The following is a 22111-nucleotide window of genomic DNA, read 5'->3' as shown; positions in this document are numbered from 1 at the left end:
CATAACTGGAGAAAAAGGCCACTACATAATATTGAAAGGTATAAAAAGTGGAAGCACATACCTTGTTCATGGACCGGAAGAATTAACATCATTAAAATGTCCATATTACCCAAAGCAATCTATAGATTCAAGGTAATCCTCATCAAAATACCAATGACATATTTCACAGTACTAGAACGAATACTCCAAAAGTTCATATGGAACCAAAATAGACCCCAAATAGCCACAGCAATCTTGAAAAAGGACAAAGTAGGTGGGATCACAATACCAAATATCAGGTTATAGTACAAAGCTACTGTAATCAAAACAGCTTGGTACTAGCACAAGAATAGGCATACAGACCAGTGGAACAGAACAGAGAACCCAGAAATGGACCCAAGACATTATGCTCAATTAATATTTGAGAGAGGAGTCAAGAGCATACAATGGAGTAAAGACAACCTCTTTAATAAATGGTGCTGGGAAAATTGGACAGCTACATGCAAAAAAATGATACTAGACCATCAACTTACACCATACACAAAAATAAACTCAAAATGGATGAGACTTAAATGTGACCCATGAATCCATAAAAATCTTAGACGAAAATATAAGCAACAAAATTTCAGATATCATACACAGCAGAATTTTCACTGATACATCACCTAAGGCAACAGAAACAAAGGAGAAAATGAACACATGGGACTACATCAAACTCAAAAGCTTCTGCACAACAAAAGAAACAACCATCAAAATGGAAAGGCAACCCACTGTATGGGAGAGCATCATTGCCAATGATATATCAGATAAGGGGTTAATTTCCAATATACAGAGAGTACTCATACAACACAAAAAAAGGAAGACAAAGAACCCAATTAAAGAATGGGCAGAAGGCCCTGGCCGGTTTGGCTCAGCGGTTAGAGCATCGGCCTGCGGTCCAGAGAGACCCGGGTTCGGTTCCCGCTAAGGGCATGTACCTTGGTTGCAGTTTGTCCCCAGCCCTGGTTGGGTCATGCGGGTGGCAACCACTCGATGTGTCCCTTTCACATTGATGTTTCTTTCTCTCTCTCTCTCTCGCTCCCCACTCTATCTGAATAAAAAATGAAAAAATGTCCTCAGGTGAGGATAAAAAAAAAAAAAAAGAAAAGAAAAGAATGGGCAGAGGAACTAAACAGACACCTCTCCAAACAGGACATACAAATCACCAAGAGACAGATGAGGAAATGCTCAACATCGCTAATAATCAGAGAAATGCAAATTAAAACAACAATGAGGTATCATCTCACACCTGTCGCCATCAACAAACAACAAGTGTCGGCAAGGGTGTGGAGAAAAGGGAACTTTAGTACACTGCTGGTGGGAATGCAGACTGGTGAAGCCACTGTGGAAAACACTATGGTGTTACCTCAAAAAATTAAAAATTGAATTGCCATTTGATCCAGTGATCCCACTTCCAGGAATATACCCCAAGAAGCCTGAAACACCATTCAGAAAGAATATATGTACCCCCATTTTTACAGCAGCACTATTTACAATAGCTAAGATCTGGAAATAGCCCAAGTGTCCATCAGTAGATGAATGGATAAAAAAGTGGTGGTACATATACACAATGGAGTACTATACAGCTGTAAGAAAGAAAGATCTCTTATCCTTTGAGATGACATGGAGGGACCTGGAAAGTATTGTCCTAAGTGAAACAAGCCAAGCAGAGAAAGACAAATATCACAGGATCTCACTTATTTGTGGAATATAATGCACATAACAGTCTGAGGAATTGGGTAGACCCAGAGACGTGGAAGTAGGGTACAAACTGCCAACCCTTGGAAGAGGGAGTTGTGGGGGGAGGGAAGAGATAAACCACAGAACTTATATGGATGTACGCGTAACTGATGGACACTGACAGCAAAGCCGGGTATGGGTGGGGGAGGTGGAGAGGATGATGTCTGGGGAAACAAAGGAGAAACATCTGTAACAAAAATAAATTAATAAAAAGTTAAAAAAAAAGAAAAAGAAACAGCAGGATATTCCAGCACTACAACAGGTACACTGTAAATGATTACAACTCACACTAAAGCAGGAAAATCTGGCAGTGGAGCAGCTTCCAGTAATATTCCCAATCCAGACTGTACTTGTTCTCTATTATCTGATGTTAAAGCAAACGCCAAGGGAGTTATCATGCGTGAATCCTAAAAAAATCAGAAACCAGAAAACAAGAGGTAGAAAGAATAAATAATGTCAGGTATTGTAGAGTAAGGTGAGTAGACAGAGCTAAATCACAAAATAATCTAGGAAAATTCAGTGGTTTTATCTGATGTTTGCATGTATTAATTAATCTTTACCTTGTTATAATTGTCTTAGCCATAAATATTAACTCTAGCTTTAAAAATCTAGCAAAGGTGCCCTGGCTGGGTTTGCTTAACGGTTAGAGCAACGGCTCTGGGACCCAACGGTTGAGAGTTTGATTCCCGGTCAAGGGCATGTATGTACCTGGGTTGCAGGTTTGATCCTTGACCCTGATGGGGTCACGTGGGAGGCAACTAATCGATGTGTCTCTCTGTTTCTCTCTCTCCCACTCCCTCCCTTCTACTCTATCTAAAAATCAATAAAAAAATATCCTCGGGTAAAGATTAACAAAATAATGAATAAAAAATAAAAACGTGGAAAAGGTTTTGAATGTTTTTGACTGCGCCTAAGAACATCATTTCTTAAATATTTTGATGAATTTAATACATCATACCCAACTGACTGATGTTTGGAATTATGGCTTTATTTTTCTAGCTACCATTTAAAAGAAAAAATGGCTAATCATTTTAAATTAATTAAAGTAAAATTCAAATTAACTCAAAATTTTTTAAATTTACTGACTAAAACAGTGTAAGTCCTTCATGTCAGTAAACATTTTATATTAGTACTGTAAGCCCCAAATCACCTATTCTGAAAAAATCCCATAAGAACTGACATATAATCAGTTTGACTCAATTTTTAAGTTGAATAAAAATTGAGAAAAACATTAGAACATGAATCAAACTTTATAACTATGAACATTTTACAATGTTGAGTGTCTTGTAGGTACTCAAGTATAACCTAATGCCACAGAACCATGATTAAGAGCTGACCTTTATCTTTATAACCCCCATGGTAACCCATCAAATCTCCTACCATGGAGGAGCATCATTATTTGCACTTTGTAGTCAGGAACCTGGAGCTCAGAGAAGCAAAATAACTGGCTCAAGTCTGCAGTGACTAGTAAGTAGTTGACTCACTATCTGAACCTTGTCTCTTTAAGTATTATGCTCTAAAAGTATACAAGTGGTCCCAGTCCAAGCTTTCAGTTTTGGCTTCTATCCTGTCTATAAAGACACAAGAACCATCTTTGTTTTTAGTATAGTAACTTAATTTACACATTCTTGTTAAATATCTTTTATAAACCAGGTTTGTGGATATCAAGGTAAACATCTAGAGCTCTTATTCAACTACTACCATGGAAATGTGTGAGTTAGGTATTTTCTGCTCACCCTCTCTAATCCTATCATTCACAATCAAGTCCTTTTCTTTCAAATGTCTGTCTCCCTTTCCCCTTAATACCCTACTTTATCAACTCCAACTAAAAACAAAAACCCCAAATACCACTCCCCTCATCACTATAATACCAATAAAAATAAGAAAGAAAACTGAAAAAAGAAAAGGACATAAAAAAGAAAAAGGCTGAGGAAGAGTCACTCTCATGAATATTCTGTATATTAGAACCAGGAGCACTTTAAGTTCAGTTCCTGTGAAACTACAGTTTCTGACTGTAAAATAACTGTGTAGTGAAAATATTATAGCTACTTAGCACAACTAACAACCTTAAACCTTGTTTTGAATGCTAATTCTAAAAAAAAATCTTCCAAAAGAATTTTAAAACAGAAACAGATATTAGGAAGCATTTACATATGAATAAACTATAATTATTTTAAGAGTTTAAACTCACCTGAAGGATTTTGTAGAAGCTTACTTCCATACCAGGAACCAAATGTTTAAGTTTGTTCATCAAATCAAGAGTTTTCAAAATTACATCAGCAGCAAGTTTGCTTTAAAAAATGTCATATTTAAATTAGTTAACTCAAAAATTGCTTAGCTTATTTCTGTCCATAATTCTAAAGAAAATGAAAACCAACATCTTTGTTTTTAAATCAAGAAGGTATAGTAGTATTGTTCTTTTTTTAATAAGTAAAAATATCGAGAAATAAAAATATCCTAGAGACCAACATCCTTTTATCCCAAGACCCATAGAGAACAAACTAGCATTAATAGTTTAGATAGTATTTTTTCCCTAGTCTCAAATACCAGCATTCTTCAACTTTTGGCTTCAAGTTATGAGCAGCATCAGTAACATGACCCACTTAATCCCTAGCTTTGTCGCTAGAATATCAACATGGGAAGGCAATGTGAAGCAATAAAAAAATAACTAATATTTACTGAATAAATTATACTAAACTGTATTCTCAGCCATGTACCTCAATGGGAGTATAGAAAAGTAAAAAGATAATCCTTGTTACGGAAGAGTATAATCCTGACAATTATAATATTTATGAAAACCGGAACAAATCATAATGTCGAGCATTTAGCAGGTCCTCAATAAATAATTGTTAGATGGACTTAATTCACATGGGAGGAGGGGAATAAAATAATCTCATTAGTATGCCATCTTGACTATAAATCTTAGCATGCTAAGGCAGAAGGTTATTAAGAAATACCTTCTTTGTTATTAGGAAATCTTCAGCAGTGACTGATTTCCTTATAATAAAAACCATCCCTGATTTTTCACTTCAGCATGTAAAATTAAATAAACATAAAAATAATTACTACAGCAATGTCGAAAAGGACCGCCAGAAAAGAAATGTTCAGGAGTATAAAAGACTCTTAGATAATAAAACATGATGAAACAATAAAAAAAAATCACAGATGTTAATATATTTCTTTAGAAGTATGTGATCTATGAATTGAATTTTCTAAAAATTCATTATGAAAATATTTTTAATTCTCTGCTACACATTGAGTTAATAGAACATACCCCAAGGATGAGCCTCCAAAATGGATGAGAATCATATCCTTTGATTTTTATTAAGTTTGGCCTTATCATTTCACAATTTGGATTTCATATGCTTACCACAATTCAGAATCAGCTACCTTTGTTCCAAATCCCAGATCAATCTTGCCATATGTAAATTGTTGTTCTATCAGAGTGGTACATTTGACAGCAGTCAGAATTTTTGCAATATGCACTTTTAGAGTATCATCACCACACAGAGGTAAGTTTTGTTAAGGGACACAAACAAAAAAATTTTCAAAAAACCTTACACTTGCATACCACTTTTCAGCATTTAGGATGAGTTCATGCAAATTATCTCACTGAAATTTGGTGTAATTATTGTTGCATTACCTCAATGACAGATTAGGAAACAAGAGCTCAGAACATTTAAGTGACTGGTAAGTGGCAAGAGATGAGACTGACACCCAAAGTTTCCAATTCAAAGATAAAACAGAAATAATCTGTTTCTCCACTAGATGTTCGTGTTTTGTTAGGTATCGCAACAGTTCAATAAATATTTGTTGAACTAAAAAAAGTTATTTTCTTCTCATACTTTGTATATTTTAAGTTATTTTGAATATTTACCATTTATAAAGGGGTAAGTTTTCCCTTGACCAAGTAGCTCAGCTGGTTAGAGCATTGTCCAGATAGGCTAAGGTTGTGGGTTTGATCCCCGGTCAGGGTACATTCAAGAATCAACCAATAAATGCATTAAAAAGTGGAAAAACAAATCATTGATGTTTCTCTTTAATAAGTACGTGAATAAGCAAGTAAGCAAATAAATTAATTAAAAGGGTCAAGCTTTTGGTACCAATCAATGAGAGAAGGCCTGAATATATTATAAATATCTTTAAGGTCAAGCAAAGTAATCATGCGTCTCTACAGCACTGGTTTTTTATTTTGGCTATATGTCAGAATCACCTGAGTAGTTTAAATAAATAATCATAAGCACTACTCCCCACTAAGGTTTTACATTATTCCAGTTAAATTAGATTTCCGGAAATAAGGTTCTGGTATAAGTATTTTTTAAATGTTCTCCTGGTGATTCTAATAAATAGCCAAGGTTGAGAATTATAAGAAAATTAAGAAGAAGCTCGAAGGAGAGGTAAAGAGATGTGGAGTTTGCTCTAAGACAGGACAAAGGTGAGCAAACCCTTCTTGCTTTGAGATACAAAGAAGCCCATCTAGGAAAATATAAGAGATTTGGCTCAGATATAGTGGCTCCTTGCTGATAACAGTTTTAAAAAGCATTAATAAAATATTTCAAAAGTGAGATTTGAACTTTTTGGAGGGTTAGAATCAGTTGATCTAAAAATAAATAAATAAAAAGCTAACAAGGAAAGACCTAAGAATATCAGTATACAGAAGTTAAGCAATGACACTAATTGTAATCAAGGTTTTTGGGAAATGAATTAATTTGCCTTGATAATATCTGTTTGTTACATAATCAAGTGTGATGTCACGTTTATTGAAAATATTTTGCTTTAATTTTAAAAAATAGCTAAAAATTACGGAGCTAAAATAACGACACCTTTACCAACATTTATTTATTCTGATACACTCCATCAAAGATGGCACCACAAATCATCCAGGGTCAGTAATTAGCATCAGAAGAAAGTAACAGGGAAGTTATTTTAGAATATAGATCCTAATTAAAAATTATAAAAATATATAAATCTAGTTTTGAAACCATTTTTGAAAATGTTCTTTAGCTTAAAAGTTTTGCACAAAAATAAGAGAAAAAAGTCTGAATAACTTTTATAGAAATTCTTCATTCTTCATATAGAGAATTAGTTCTATAGTTTAAACTTCAGTTCAATAATTGTGAATAGATACAAGCATGAGAAGTTAAAAACTTATAACTAAAGACAAAAATGCAGTAAATGCTGGAAAAAAAGGTGAGTGGTTATTTAGTTTGCATAACAGTAAAGGATATTTAATAAAACTTCAATGGCTTTGACCATCCTTTCACATTTTTTTCTTATTAAGGCCTCATCTAGATTTTGCTCTGTGAACTGAAGCTGATCAAGGACTGTAGGCAGCAGAAGGGTCACAAAGCGGTCAGCTAAGGAACTACTAGCAGTATCTATGACATCCTGGAATTAAAACCAATACCAATGGTTAGAAACAAAACAAAAGATGGAATACAGTGTTGCAGCTCACTGTTCTTAGAATCCAACTTGTCTTTAAGCTGCCCTAATTAACAACCTCAGAGACAGCAAGATGAACAATGGGGAATGTTATAGACGCCTTTAGCCCCATAAAAATTAACCAGAGTTTGACCTTCACTGGGAATTTGAAAAGCAACATCCTTCAGGAAAAGGGAGGACAGAAACGGCCCCAAGGCCAGAGTGTCCTGCATGCTCTGTAAAGAAACCGATAGGGAGAAACTGAAGCTCCCTTTACCCCATAAAACTGTAACTGTTAAACATGTGTGTATTGCACCTGACTGACTGCTGATATCCGTCTCGAATTTGTTAGTTTTTAAAACTTGGATAATGGAATGAATAGTAGGATAGATGTATGCTGACCCAGTTTACCCAGTTTACCCAGTTCCCTTTCGCCTCAGCACCCTCCCACCTCCGTTCCCTCCTGCTTATCGCTAACTGCCTCTGCTTCTGTACAAGCAGCTTGCTTGCTCTGCTAAACTCTTGAATGACCCCTGCCCTATATAAGCAACCCTCCCCCTGAGCTCAGGGCTGCAGTTCTCCTCTGTGTAGGTTGGCTACAGTCCCAGCGCAGGTAATAAAACATCCCCAAAAACTGAAAAATTGAGTCTGAGTGTGGTCGATCTCCTGGGTTACAACAACAGAATGCAGAAATAGTCATCACAGAGCTGAAATATTGTCTTTAAAATTTTTATAATTACTTTAATAGTTCATTGACCTGTGTCTTCTATATAAAAATCTACCCTTTTATCCAGTATTGAGGGCCATGATGACTTCTCCAATGGAACAATAAGGTTTTGGGTTATCAACTGCAAACAAGATGTTTTTAAATAAGACTATATTTATGATTTAAAAATTATTATAAATTAAAAGTGTGTACTAAAAACAAATTTCCTGAATTTGCTAAAATGTAATTTAATCATTCATACATATTTCTATTTGTGCATAGGATCCAGTAAGGAGAGGGAAAACATTCTAGGAAGATACCAAGGGTAGGCACAATGGATAAAAATGGGAATAACAGTAGAAAATACAAAATGATCCTGACAGTAGAATCTGCTAGAATGTAATGGCCTCTATTGAAAGAATTTTTGTCTGTGTCTACCATGCCATTTGACCAACTGAATCCAATGTTCTCTGTTAATCCACTCAATATGCTAATAGAGCAGACAGTATCTACTGAGATAGACAGAATGTGGTTACTTCAAAAAATAGTCATACAACAAAACATACAAACCATAAAAGCCTTTGCTTAGTACACTAAAAAGAGTATATATAAGCTACTCAGTGAAAAAAAAGAAAACACTAATATTTGTGACTTTGCCAGAGAAGAGAAATTCGGCAGCTGAATGCTAAGAAGTCTAGTTAGTAATGAAGTTTTCCTAAAGTATATGAACAACTGGAAGCTTATTATGAACATTTTTGAAAACAAACTGTTCCCCAAGAATCAAAAAAATGGAAAAGTCAAATTGTCAAATATTACCTCGAATATTTCCTTGAACAACTCCAGTGCTAAAATAGAACAGTTTTCTGATCCATCCAAGGGTTGGCTTGACCAACGAAGTAGAGCAACAGTAGGTTCTAAACATTTGGAACGGCTTCCCAGAATGGTATTGCCAGGTGGAGACTGTTCAAATATCATCTGAGTGAGCACATGGCGCAGCTGAGTCACTGAACAGAAGGCAAGAAGTAATTCTAAAACCTGTGCAATATAAAGTCTTCATTAAATGTCAATTCTATTAGATGTTAGTGCACAAAGCAATCAAATTATAAAACTGAAAATGACACACATTTTTATTTATTTATTTAATCAATCCTCACTCGAGGACATTTTTCCATTTTCTGTTCAGATAGAGTGGGGAGGAAGAGAGAGAGAGAGAGAAACATCGACGTGAAAGGGACACATCGAGTGGCTGCCTCCTGCACGACCAACCAGGGCCGAGGACAAACTGCAACCGAGGTACGTGCCCCTAGCAGGAACTGAACCCGGTCTCTCTGGACCGCAGGCTGACGCTCTAACCTCTGAACCCAACCGGCCAGGGCAATCACATACATTTTTAAAGAAAATATTCTACAAAAAAAAATTAGGAGCAGCTCCCAATTTATTTTTTCAGTATTATTTTTCAAAATGAGTTAATAGGTTCCATGTGGTTACAGAGAAATTTGTTAATGGTGGTTACTCCTGATTAACAGGACTACGAGAGCCAAAGAAGGAAGGGCAACTTCAACCAATGTTTATATGCCTTCTACAGTACTTAAAATTTTAAAGCACCTATATGTTTTTTAAATGAAAAATAAAATTAGTAATTAACACTTGCTATCATGCTAAGATTCAAGAATTGCCATAAAGCGTATTTTAGGATAACCACCTAGGTTTATGTAAGTATATTTATGATGTTCATATAAAGGTGCATTTCTCAGAACCTATTCCCATTGTTAAGCAGCGCATAACTGTATTCCAGTGTATAAATATACTCGTTTTTCTGCCCATCCCACTGTTGATGGCATTGAGTTGTTTCTAATTCTTGGATATTAAGAGCAGTACTGCTATGTTTTGCATATGTCTTCTGGTGAACATATATATTAGGTTCTTTGGGATAAATATTTAAGAGTTGAATGGTTGGGTCCTGTTGTATGCAATGTGTCCAATGTTCATACAATATCAGCATAAAAGGGTTGTTGGGTCGAAAACCAAAGTTTTGTCGACAACTGAGGTTTGACTGTAGATAATATCAGTTTTCATAAGTGCTTGTAAAAATTTTCAGTCCATGTGTACTGGGACACTTAGGAAGATTTTACATTCTCACCTATTCTTTTTTTTTTTATCCTCACCTGAGGACATTTTTCCATTTTCTGTTGAGATAGAGTGGGAGACAGGGAGAAGAAGAGAGAAAGAAACATCAACGTGAAAGGGACACATCGAGTGGCTGCCTCCCACAAGACCCAACCAGGGCAAGGGACAAACTGCAACCGAGGTACATGCCCTTAGTGGGAACCGAACCTGGGTCTCTCTGGACCATAGGCCAATGCTCTAACTGCTGAGCCAAACCGGCCAGGGCTCATCTATTCTTGATCTTATCCCTATTTTTAAATTTAACCATCTGGTGGGCATGCAGTGGTATTGAATTACCATTTATATTTGCTTTTCCCAGAATATTAATAAAATTGAGTAATTGTTTCATATTTATTGACCAATTCAAGTTTTCTTTGTTTAGGTTAGCTATTGGGTTCAGCAGTGTTTTTTTGATGTATATGTACAAGTTTTTAAATAACATATTTTAGATGAGTCCTTTTTAAAATGTATAATAGATAACTTTTCCCATACCGTGAGTTGCCTTTTCACTCTTATTGGTGGATTTTTCATGAACAGAAACTCTTAATTTTAATTTCAAATTTTCTCCTGTATAGTTTTTGTTTCTTGTCTAAGAAAATCTTCATCTATACAAGGCTGTAAAGATATTCTGCTAGATGTTTCTTCTAAAAGTTCAAAGTTCCCTGTTTTACCTTTCACATTTAGATCTACAGTTTTCCTGGAACTAACTTCCTCACTTGGTGTGAGGTAGGGGTCAAAATTCAGTTTTTTCCCATACGGATGTTCCATCAACCCAGTGGCATTTATTGAAATGACCATACTTTAAAGACTACATTGTTATCAATAAGATCCATAAACTATGGATTTGGTTTTGGACTCTCCTCTGTTCCATTGGTCTAGCTGTCTGTATTTATGACAACACCGCGCTGTTTTAATTACTGTAGCATCACATTAAATCTTGGTATCTGGTAGTATTATAAGCTCTCCAACTTTGTTAATTTTTTTCAGGATAGCTATGGTTATTTTTGGGCCTTTGCATAGCCATACAAATTTTGTAATCAGCTTCCAATTTCCACATACAACAAAATAAAACAAATACAAAAACAAATAAACTCTAAAACTTGCTGTAATTTTTTCTGAGCTAATATTGTAAACTCTTGCTATCTAGGAACTTGGTACATATATATTTATTTTGGTCTTTTATTTCTCTCAATATTTCATAATTTCAGAGTAGAGGCTTTGTACATGTTTTGTTGGATTTATTCCCTAAGCATTTGATATTTTTAAAAATTAGTGAATGGTGTCTTTTTTTTTTTTTTTATCTTCACCCGAGGACATTTTTCCATTTTTTGTTCAGGTAGAGTGGGAGGGGGAGAGAGGAACAGAGAGAGAGAGAAACATTGATGTGAAAGGAACACATCAAGTGGCTGCCACCCACACAACGAACCAGGGCCAGGGACAAACTGCAACCGAGGTACGCGCCCTTAGTGGGAACCGAACCCGGGTCTCTCAGGACCGCAGGCCGACGCTCTAACCGCTGAGCCAAACCGGCCAGGGCTGGTGTCATTTTTTATTTAACATTTTCTGCATTTATTTGGGTGAACTTATGGACATGTATGTCTTTCCTATGTAGCTAGGAATGGAACTGCTATGTCATACGGCATACACATGCTCAGCAGGTACCATGAACGTTTTCCAAAGGGACTACTGTACCAGGGTATAAAGATTCAAGGAGGGTTCTAGAGCATTGGTAATGTTGTGTTTACTGATCTAGACTCTGGTTATATGTCTAGTTTGTAAAACTGAGAGTACTGTGCACTTAGATCCCTTCCCCACATTATAATTTTTAAAAAGTTTACAACAGTCATGTTTTTACATACCTTTGAAGAAGAATCAGGATCTTTTCCATTAAGAAGACCTAATACTTGATTAAGACATGAAGAAAAGTGCTCATACCTAGATTTGAAATAAAAATATACATCAAATGAATAATGTTGTAATAACTATGTAGGTTGCCAGGTGGGTACTGGAAATATCAGGGAGGGGGAGGGGGGACACTTTGTAAAGTATATTGTTGTCTAACCACTATGCTGTACACCTGAAACTAATATAAAATTTAAAAGAAAATATATCAAATAAGGTTATACAATTGATACATCAAAATAATTTATGGGTAAAACAAACGTAAAATTTAACTGTATTTTCTTTCATCTATTTTGAGCTTCTAATATAAAACACTTTCTATAAAATTTATACTTAAAACTTGAAACATATTCTACCACTATGATATATATAAATTGGTTCTGTGATTTATAAAACACTGAAAAAATGACTCATGTGGCAATAAATAAATCACTGAAACTTTCTATACCTTATTGGCCTTTTTTCAAGTTTATAAAATTCAAAGAACACTAATACAGTAAAAAATTAAACCACTACTTATTTATAAAGTATCTACAATTTCCAGACGTTAAATCAGGCTCTGCAAATATAGAGGTAAAGAGCAGGGCCCTGTGTTAAACAATTCTAAGAGGTACTAGTGGTGCCACTCACATTACATTCTATGTGAATGGTACATCCTAGATTTGAGAGAATAGTGCCCTGTCAGAGAACTCACAGTCTAAGGATGAAGGCAAAAAGACAAAAAATAATAATGTAAAATATGCTGTAATAGAAATATATAAAATGCTATGAAACAGGACGGGTATCAAACCCAGAACTGGTGGAAACAGGCCTGACCAGGTGAAATTTCCCAGACTTTACTCTTAAAGAATAAACAGGAGTCACACATATAGAGTAGAAAGAGTATTCCGGACTTCCAGATGAAACACTCCAGAGGAAATAGCACATGGGTACATGAAATGGCATTTCTAGCAAGTTGGTGGTTCTTTTTATTGTCTGAAATGATTATACAAAAGTACACAAAAACGAAATGTGAAGAAATAAGGCTGTAGATTTCCAGGGACCAGATTTCGGAGGGCTGATCACATTTTAGAGGGCTATGTTGAGAATATGGATATTAACCTTGAAAACAATGGCAGATCACAGATATTAAAAGGGACATATGGTTGAAGAAAAAGATGGAAGTTGGACATATGTATAAAACAAGGGAGACAACTGAATTGTAGGCACTAAAGAGATATGAGAAATTGCTGAAGATAGGACAGAATGACACTTAATACACAGAATAATGGAATATGTTTATGAACAAAACAGAAGGACACTAAGAATGGGAATAAACATGGGTAACTTTGTCCAGGAGAATATATTTGAGGAAACTCCAATTATATGGGATTCTCTTTTTCTGTGAAACAAAGATTACAAACATATTCTGAATGAAAAGTGGCAAGAAGAAAGTAGTAAATATTTAAAGGAGCCAATGTAGAAAATGTGAAAGAAACTGACTGGGAATATATGTAAGAGGTATTGCCCAGATAAAGCTAGCGATCATGAGCATGTAGCATATGAATTCATAAGATGTAATTTTTCTCAAGCTCTGATCAGGAGCCCAGCCATTAAGTTAGATTTTGGAACATGAATGTGTTCCTAAATGGTAGAGCAGATAACTAAGAAGTCAACATAACTTTCTTCCTAGACAGAAAAGAAAATAGATAATGCAATTGGGAAATGTATAGAAGTGATTAAGCAACCACTCACTAATGTTAAAGCAGGTCATCTTTCCCCAAAGCTGTTAAATAAGCACTATTTGGTGGTCAGAATGGGTAATACAGGAGAATATTTTGGGAAGATTCTTAGAGAGGGCAGGTACAGGGAGGGCACTCTGGAAGACAGTTATATTATCCACTGATACTTAGGAGAAAAAAAAATGCCAATGTGAATGCTATTTGGTATTACAAAGTACCAGTTAACATGCGAGTAGTAGTCAACCTTGCTGTAGTGCTTAGCTTTATTTTTTTAACTTCTAGATTCTATGTTCCTCAAAGATTAAGAACTATGTCCTTGTATAACTTCTAGATTCTATATTCCTTAACATTTAAGAACTATGCCTTCATATCTCTGCCTCTGCAAACAAACACTGGCTCCTCCCCCATGCTAAACTATAGTAGGGACTCAGTAAACATTTTCTTGTTTATAAATGATTCATTATTTTAACTCTTTGAAGCAATTTCAACAATTTTCTAACTTAGGACCACATAGGAGCTTAGGCATTGGGAAAATTTAACTCAAGATGAAGAAAGGCATGAACTCTTTGGAAAACAGTTACTAATCAATCTAAAAACATAAATAATCACATGAAATGCCATTGAGATAGAATGAACATATAAACATGTGTTCTCATTTTTATCATGTAACACAATAAAGGCATCCACTGAAGGAAACATCTATTTATTATACAAAAAAGAAAAAAAAACCACAGAAAGACATACTGACATAAATGCTCCTATATTAAAAATATTATTTCAAAAAGTCATAATATTCAAGCCCTGGCCAGTTTGGCTCAGCGGTTAGAGCGTCGGCCTGCAGTCTGGAGAGACCCGGGTTCAGTTCCTGCTAAGGGCATGTACCTCGGATGCAGTTTGTTCCCGGCCCTGGTTGGGTTGTGTGGGTGGCAACCACTCGAAGTGTCCCTTTCACATCGATGTTTCTCTCTCTCTCCCTCCCTACCACTCTATCTGAACAAAAATATTGAAAAATGTCCTCAGGTGAGGATAAACGAACAAACAAACAAACAAAGTCTTAATATTCAAGATCTAAAAACTGGTTTTGAAACAGATTAGTCAAGATGTGCACATTCTGGAGAATGGCACAACCTTATTCATCTAAGACAAAGACAAACATACACACACACCTTTGTTATACTTTGGCAGTTTTATTTATCAGAAACACATCTTGATTTTTTTGGTATTTATTTTTTTTAAAAAAGGTCTTAAAATTTGTCAAAGAGAGCCATACCTGGTAAGATAATCAGCAATTTTAGGATTCTTAAGGAGATCCATCAATAGGTCAACTGAATACTTTCTGGTTAGTGTGCCATCACCGTTTATGAGAATATTAAATATCAGCTGAAAAGTCTGATGAATGTTTCGAGCATGGAATAGCTTAAAAAGAAATTCGGGAAAGCATATTATACAAAAAACAGTTAAGCTAAAACCATCCTAAAACTTACTAAAGAGCCTCAATGACTTTTAAAGTATCAGAGAATATAAGTTCTGAATTATCTTAAGAAATAATAACAAAAAATCATTTACCTTATCCCCAACCTCTTCATTTAATGTCAAACTGGATAATATTGAAAGTGCAAACACAACTACAGTTAAACTACTATGGGCCAAGAAGCTTATAAGAGTTCGATAAAAAGATTTCACATTATTCTGAGGAAGAAAAAAAATTAAAAACATATTAGAATGAAAAATTATACGTTTTATATTTTGGTTCAGAAAGTATAACTTGCAGAGGGTAAACTTTTATTAAACATCATTATCAACTTAAGAGTTAATTTCAAGGAGTGAGAGGGTACTTTCATATACTGCTTACAATAATATAGATACAATCTTAATGAAGACAGTGTTTAGATATGGAATTATGAGGAAAAGTTTAACTTCTCAAACACTTCCATGGCTCCAAATAACCCCCACCTCCAAAATGAGACCCAACATATGAACAGGTAAGATATTATTTAATTTTCAATAAAACAGGTAATACTGTCTATTGCACAGCACAAGAACTGTTCATAAAGCACCTTAAAGAATCAACAAACTTCCTTGATTTAATATATTTCTAACAGTGGGTCAGTTAACCTTATTAGTGTGCCTTGGATTATTCCAAGTACTGGTAGTTGATGTGAGGCATTTTTCATGAATCTTTGTGGTGGATTTGCCAATGATTTTGTGGAAATACGAGACTGAGGTAAATGGGATTGTCAGTGATGTGCCTCCCTTCCATCAGCACATATAATTTAGCTTTTTTTGTGTTATTCAACACAACAAATAATGGGATGCTAATAGAAGAAAAACTTTTAGTATTCAACACCTGTATTAACTCTGAACATCTTAAATACAACAGGCTATACTTATATGTTCATGTAAGTTCAATACTACTTCAAATTATTTACATGTCAGTTTGATTCTTCATTAACTCTAATGGGTCAGCTGGACAAGAGATGATGAATATAATTATCTTGAAACACAGAATCCACCACAAAATAAGAAACATTTTACAAAGTTCTTACCAAAGTCTTTATGTGTGTTTGAACAGAAAGATTATGTCGACAAAGATTTGCCAATAATCCTAGACAAGGCATTGTTAACTCATCTTCAGAAGACTGACTATTGTTTAAGAAAAAGAATAAAAAATGAAAGCATTAAGTTCATTTAAAATTATTCAAAATTTACACATATAAATTACTCTTTTCATGCAAAAAGAAAAATCTGATTAACGCGTGAAGACAGTCAAATCTGGAATAATACTGCCCAATTATTTTATGTTTCGAAACCAAATGATCCTATTCAATTGCAGCACAGAAATATAAAAATAATTATCAGTTATCAAGTGCTATCTCATTAGTGCTATTCTCCTATCAAGAAGATAAAATACAAAAACACAACTTTCAATTTCAATAACTTTTTTCTGTTCAAATAAAGTCATTTCAAAAAAATTTTTTATGCAAATTAAAGCTGTTTTACACCATTTGATGATTTTCACCATTTGAGTCATAAAGTCATCTAAGAGGAGTAGACAAGAATCAGTCTCAGTTTTAAAATCATGGAAAAATTAAGAAAAATTGTACTATTACATAGTTTTAGTTTAAAAAATACCAATAAATTATTTAGTTACATGTTTGGTTGCATACTTACATATGATCTATCAGGAATGTAATTAATTCATCAATATTTGCACCAGAATGGAAAGTTTTGACATTATATGTTAACCTCTGCAGAAGTTGAATGCACTGAGAATAAAAAAATAGTAATGAATATAAACACATAAAAACATATTGCATGCTCACAGAAAGTGAACTGTGCATATTCTGAACATGTCACCACCATTTTAGGAGGCAGAGTTTAGAGCAAGAACTTTTCCATTTCTTAAAAGGGTTCTCTCTCTCTTTTTTTAAAATACAAAGTAATAAGACTATTGAGAACCTAGGATTAATATCCTGATTCACATATTCCTATACCTCCCATCTCAGAGCATCTTTCCATCAACCTGGTTTACTTGATCATCTTAAATTTACATGCAAGTTGAAACATATATATTCCATCAATTCTAAGATATATATTTTTTCACATTTCCCATCTTTAAAATTTCATGTCAGTTTAATTGGCAACACTTTTCTTTCTTACAAGTTCATTTTAGGTTCAATGAAATATTATGGGTAAAAGAGCTTTGAGTCTGCTAAATAAGACCAAATCCATAGCTTCAATTTTTTTTTTTTTTTTTTTTTTATCCTCACCCGAGGACATTTTTCCATTTTTTTGTACAGATAGAGTGGGAGGGAGAGAGAGGAAGGGAGAGAGAGAGAGAAACATCGACGTGAAGTGACACATCGAGTGGCTGCCACCCGCACGACCAACCAGGGCCGGGGACAAACTGCAACCGAAGTACGTGCCCTTAGCGGGAACCGAACCCGGGTCTCTCCGGACCATAGGCCGACGCTGTAACCGCTGAGCCAAACCGGCCAGGGCCATAGCTTCAATTTTTGTAGAATGTTTCCTCAACAAATTGAGACTAACTGCCAACTCAAATTACAATTTTAATGTGAATAACTCACAACACAAAATGCTGACATGTGTTTATAAGTCTGTCAAAGAAGTTATATTGTAGTTTGTATTTTTCTTTAGTAATAGTGTGAGATATGAATAAGTTTCACTTTTCCACAACTTTTAAACAGCAGCACATGCGTGATCAGCCAATTCTTAAATTTATTAATGGCAAGAACGTGCCTAATTATGCAGTATTATGCCTGCATGTACTCTATAAGTTAGCAGTTTCTAGGAGACACCATCAATTTTGATCTGAAAATAAGGAAAGAAGAAAGAGTACTAAGTGCAAAGTACAGTGTGGAGGTGCATACCTGCAAAAACACCGAATCACTGTGACAAGTGCTGCTCCGACATACCACTCCTGCCAGCACATTATTCAGGTTATATGTATTCTGAAGATAATCTCTGGTTTCACTGTCTGCAGCTGTAAATTAAGATAAAATGGCACAAAACGTAACAATATGTTCTTCATGGATGAAACAAATAATTTTAATTAGCATATCAAATTTACCACTATATAAAAACATCAAATACGATATGGCTAATTTATTTACAAATACTTTCCAATTCAGAAATCTAGTGACAAATTATATGAGCTGTAAAAGAAAAGGGAGTATGAGCTTCTTCTTTTTTGCCAATAAACAAATGAGTTTTCAATGTGGACTAAATTAATCTCAGGGGAAAAACTTGCTTTACATATTTGCAGATATTTTGCTGTTAAAAATTATTTCAATTTTTCTGTAATCTAAAACTGCTCTAAAAATTAAATCTATCGCCCTGGCCGGTTTGGCTCAGCGGTTAGAGCGTCGGCCTGCGGTCCTGAGAGACCCGGGTTCGGTTCCCGCTAAGGGCGCGTACCTCGGTTGCAGTTTGTCCCCAGCCCTGGTCGGTCGTGCGGGTGGCAGCCACTCGATGTGTTCCTTTCACGTCGATGTTTCTCTCTCTCTCTCTCTGTTCCTCTCTCTCCCTCCCACTCTACCTGAACAAAAAAAAATGGAAAAATGTCCTCAGGTGAGGATAAAAAAAAAAAAAAAAAAAAAAAAAATTAAATCTATCAACTAAAAAATAAAAATTAAAAAAACAATAAAGATCATCACTTTAATATATTTCAATGTTGAAAATGACTGCTATTCTCATAGAAATGGTTGGTGGGTGTTAGAATCAGCATGGCCTTTTTGGAAAGCAATTTAGGAACGACTATCAAATTAACAATGTCTTGAAAATTCTACTGGGCATTTATTCAACAAATACACAGCAACATTTGAGCAAAAAAAAAACATAAAAATGTTCATTGCTCTATTGATATCAACAGCAAAAACTCAAAAAAGAACATACATGAGTACATATCCTTAGTGGAGTTGTTGACTAAATCATAATATTCTACAATGTGGTACAAGGCAGTATTAAAAATAGCAATTATGGAAACATAACTAAGATATAGCAAGTGAAAAAAAAAACAAGTGGAGCTGTGCAACATCATTTTTGTTAAAAATAACCAAAATTATTTGTTAATAGTCCTATGTGGCTTGTGGCTATTACAGAACATTTTCATTAAGAAAGTTCTATTGGCCCTAGCCAGTGTAGCTCAGTGGTCAGTCCACAGACTGACTGGTCTCGGTCTCCATTCCTGGTCAAGGGCACATACCTGGGTTGCAAGTTCGATACCTGGCCCTGGTTGGGGGCTGTGTAGGAGGCACACCAATCATGAGTCTCTCTCACATTGATGTTTTTCTCTCTCTCTCTCTCTCCCCCGCCCCTCTCCTTTCCTCCCTTCCACTCTCTCTAAAAATCAATGGAGAAAATATCCTCAGGTGAGGATTAAAAAAATAATTAAAAAATTAGAGCTTGTGGACTAGGGAGTCGTAGATTAGATTCCTGTCAAGGGCACGTACCTCAGTTGCTACTCCATCCCCAGCCCTGGTTGGGGTAGTGCAAGAGGCAATACATGAGTCTTTCTCACATGGATATTTCTCTCTCTTTCTCCCTCTGTCCCTTCCACTCTACCTGAAAATCAATGGAAAAATATCCTCAGGTGAGGAATTAAAAAAAAAAAAAAGTTCTATTGAACATTTTGCTGTATGTTAATCCTTTTGGACCACTGGAAGTTTTTAAAAGAGAATAAGCATGTATTAATTTTATCACACGCAAAAATGTCTTCCCTATACCCTCAAACACAAATCAAGACAAAAAGTAACTATTACATGAAAATTTAAAAACTAAAGCTAAGGTAGGCAAAAATGGAAAAAGCTACAGCTGCACTTTTACCCTGACTCTAAGTTCAGCATAGTCTATCAAAAAAGGATGATTTTTTTTTTTTTAATCATTAGCTATGACTTTTCTGAGTGGTGTATTTAATACTGGCATTATGTGAATGTAGTTTTTTTTCAATTCAAAAGTAGGTCAGCATTTCCAAAGATGCATTCTTATCTGTAGACCACTGAACTTCTGATATGGTTCAGATACTTTGCCCCAATAATTTTAAGAAAGGATGCATACAACATTTCCTTTTCAGGAGATCCACAAAGCAAGATAGTTCTGTAAGGTCCAGCAATGAAGAAATCTTTTGAATGTAAATCATTCTCCTAAAGATTCTATAACTAAATCTATCCTTTAAAAACCATTAAATTCATACATCTAAAAAATGAAAAAGAAATTAAATTACCTAATTGAGATAACAAACTGATGATACTGAAGATCAGCGGTGCACTTAGGTTTGGGTCTTCAAGTAGCTCTACAAGGCAACTCAAACATTCACTTGGCAATATCTGATTTGATGTAAATAATCGTGTGAGCTTTTGTCCAGAAATCACCTACAAAACAGTAATTAAAATGTTAGCTAAAAATTGGCAGTTTTTCTCTCTATTCCATTTCAAACAAAAAATAGTTAGTTCTTCCAAAGTGCCACTGCCATCCTCTTTCCCCAATTTAGAAAATTCACACATACTGTTCCCTCTGCCTGGAAGATTAATTACCTATCCCTTCTCTCACTGGCTAATGTCATCATTTGGGTCTCAGCTTTCATTTATTTCCTCCAGGAAGCTTTTTCTAACTCTCTTTCACCAACTAGTTAGGTTTACCTATCACACTATCCTGCAGTACATGATGCGTTTATTTCAGAAACTGGCAAACTTTTGAGGACCTAGCAATATATATACTCCCTACTGACCTAGCTATATTTATCCTCCCTACTACACTGAACACTCCATGAAAGCATCAAGTACAAAACAACACTCTACTACCAATATATTTATTGAATAAATAAATTCCACTACGTTTATTCCACCTACTTTGAGGGAGACAATGGAAAGTGAAAAGTAGCTAAATTCAAAGGCTTAGCTATGCAGTTAGCAATGTGATTATTCCTGTTCCCTCCCCAAAACAGTAGCTGAGCCCAGCAATGAGAAATTACAAAAGAGTAAGTTTAAAAAAATTTTTTAAGTAGCCAGGTCAAGCATAGACAAATTTTATTTTTGGTTATTCCACTTTTTATTCCTCCCATCTCCTCCCAAAAAGGTAAAGTTGGAATTAAAGGCCCAAAAGAGCTGTCAGACAGCCATGTATTTTCAAAATGCTTTTTGAATGTCATTCATTAATAAACATATCTTTTCTATGAAAATGGAAAAACAATTAGTTACTTCAGAATTAGGGTAAATTTGTTCTAAATGTTTTTATTTTTTAAAAGACCAAGTCTAAGAAGGCTGTTTTAGTATCTCTCTAATTTTTCCTTTCTGTGTCCTTTTATTCCCTCACCCAGATTTTTTTCTTCTATAGTTCTGCTGATAAAGGAGCTTCAGAATATCTTTTCACATGGATTATGTTTTAACATTAAAGTAAAAGTCTGTAAGAGTGAAAAATGGTCTAAAGGTGAAATTAGATACTGATAGAAGATATTTTGTAATAAGGAACCTCCTGACCCATTGCCCTTTTGCTTACTTACAAAGCCAGCCCTCCAGAAAACTAAGACATTTTCTGCTTTAAATATAATTTCCCCCAGGACTAGACGTGTATTTAAAAACATAATTACTCTCACATGTAATAATTATTTATTAGTGTAAAATTTAAAAATTGCTTTACAAATTTTATTCTTTGCACATACACATTGAATGTTTTATGTAAATAGAATTTATTTTAGTAATAACTAATACTTTAGCACTTACTCTGGCCTAGGCATTGTCCTAGGTACATGTATGTTAAATCTTTTCATATTCATAATACTCTGCAAGGTAGATGCTAACTGTATTGCAGATGAGTAAACTGAAGCACACACTACAGTAGCATAATTGGGATTCATTGCTCCTGAATCAATGCTCATAATCATTACCTAAGATTAGTGCTATGAAAAACATAAAGATTTAGA

At 34.8% G+C, this 22111-nt stretch overlaps 1 protein-coding gene across 1 annotated transcript in view; it reads right to left on the bottom strand.

Moving 5' to 3' along the window:
• Positions 1-22111, bottom strand: part of CIP2A (cellular inhibitor of PP2A) — a 53720-nt gene that overhangs the window by 29267 nt on the left and 2342 nt on the right. The window contains exons 2-13 of the mRNA XM_036242268.1: positions 20417-20564; positions 18066-18178; positions 16846-16940; positions 16221-16317; positions 15241-15363; positions 14945-15090; positions 11911-11986; positions 8702-8920; positions 6987-7146; positions 5129-5270; positions 3950-4049; positions 2047-2165 (exon numbers count right to left, since the gene is read on the bottom strand). Of these exons, the coding sequence (XP_036098161.1) occupies positions 2047-2165; positions 3950-4049; positions 5129-5270; positions 6987-7146; positions 8702-8920; positions 11911-11986; positions 14945-15090; positions 15241-15363; positions 16221-16317; positions 16846-16940; positions 18066-18178; positions 20417-20564 (1538 nt within the window). The remainder of the gene's footprint in view (positions 1-2046; positions 2166-3949; positions 4050-5128; positions 5271-6986; positions 7147-8701; positions 8921-11910; positions 11987-14944; positions 15091-15240; positions 15364-16220; positions 16318-16845; positions 16941-18065; positions 18179-20416; positions 20565-22111) is intronic.

This window comes from Molossus molossus, unplaced genomic scaffold (assembly GCF_014108415.1).
Source record: "Molossus molossus isolate mMolMol1 unplaced genomic scaffold, mMolMol1.p scaffold_m16_p_5, whole genome shotgun sequence".
NCBI lineage: Eukaryota > Metazoa > Chordata > Mammalia > Chiroptera > Molossidae > Molossus > Molossus molossus.
The sequence above is the reverse complement of the archived record's forward strand: the minus strand, read 5'-3'. Positions and strand labels throughout refer to the sequence as shown.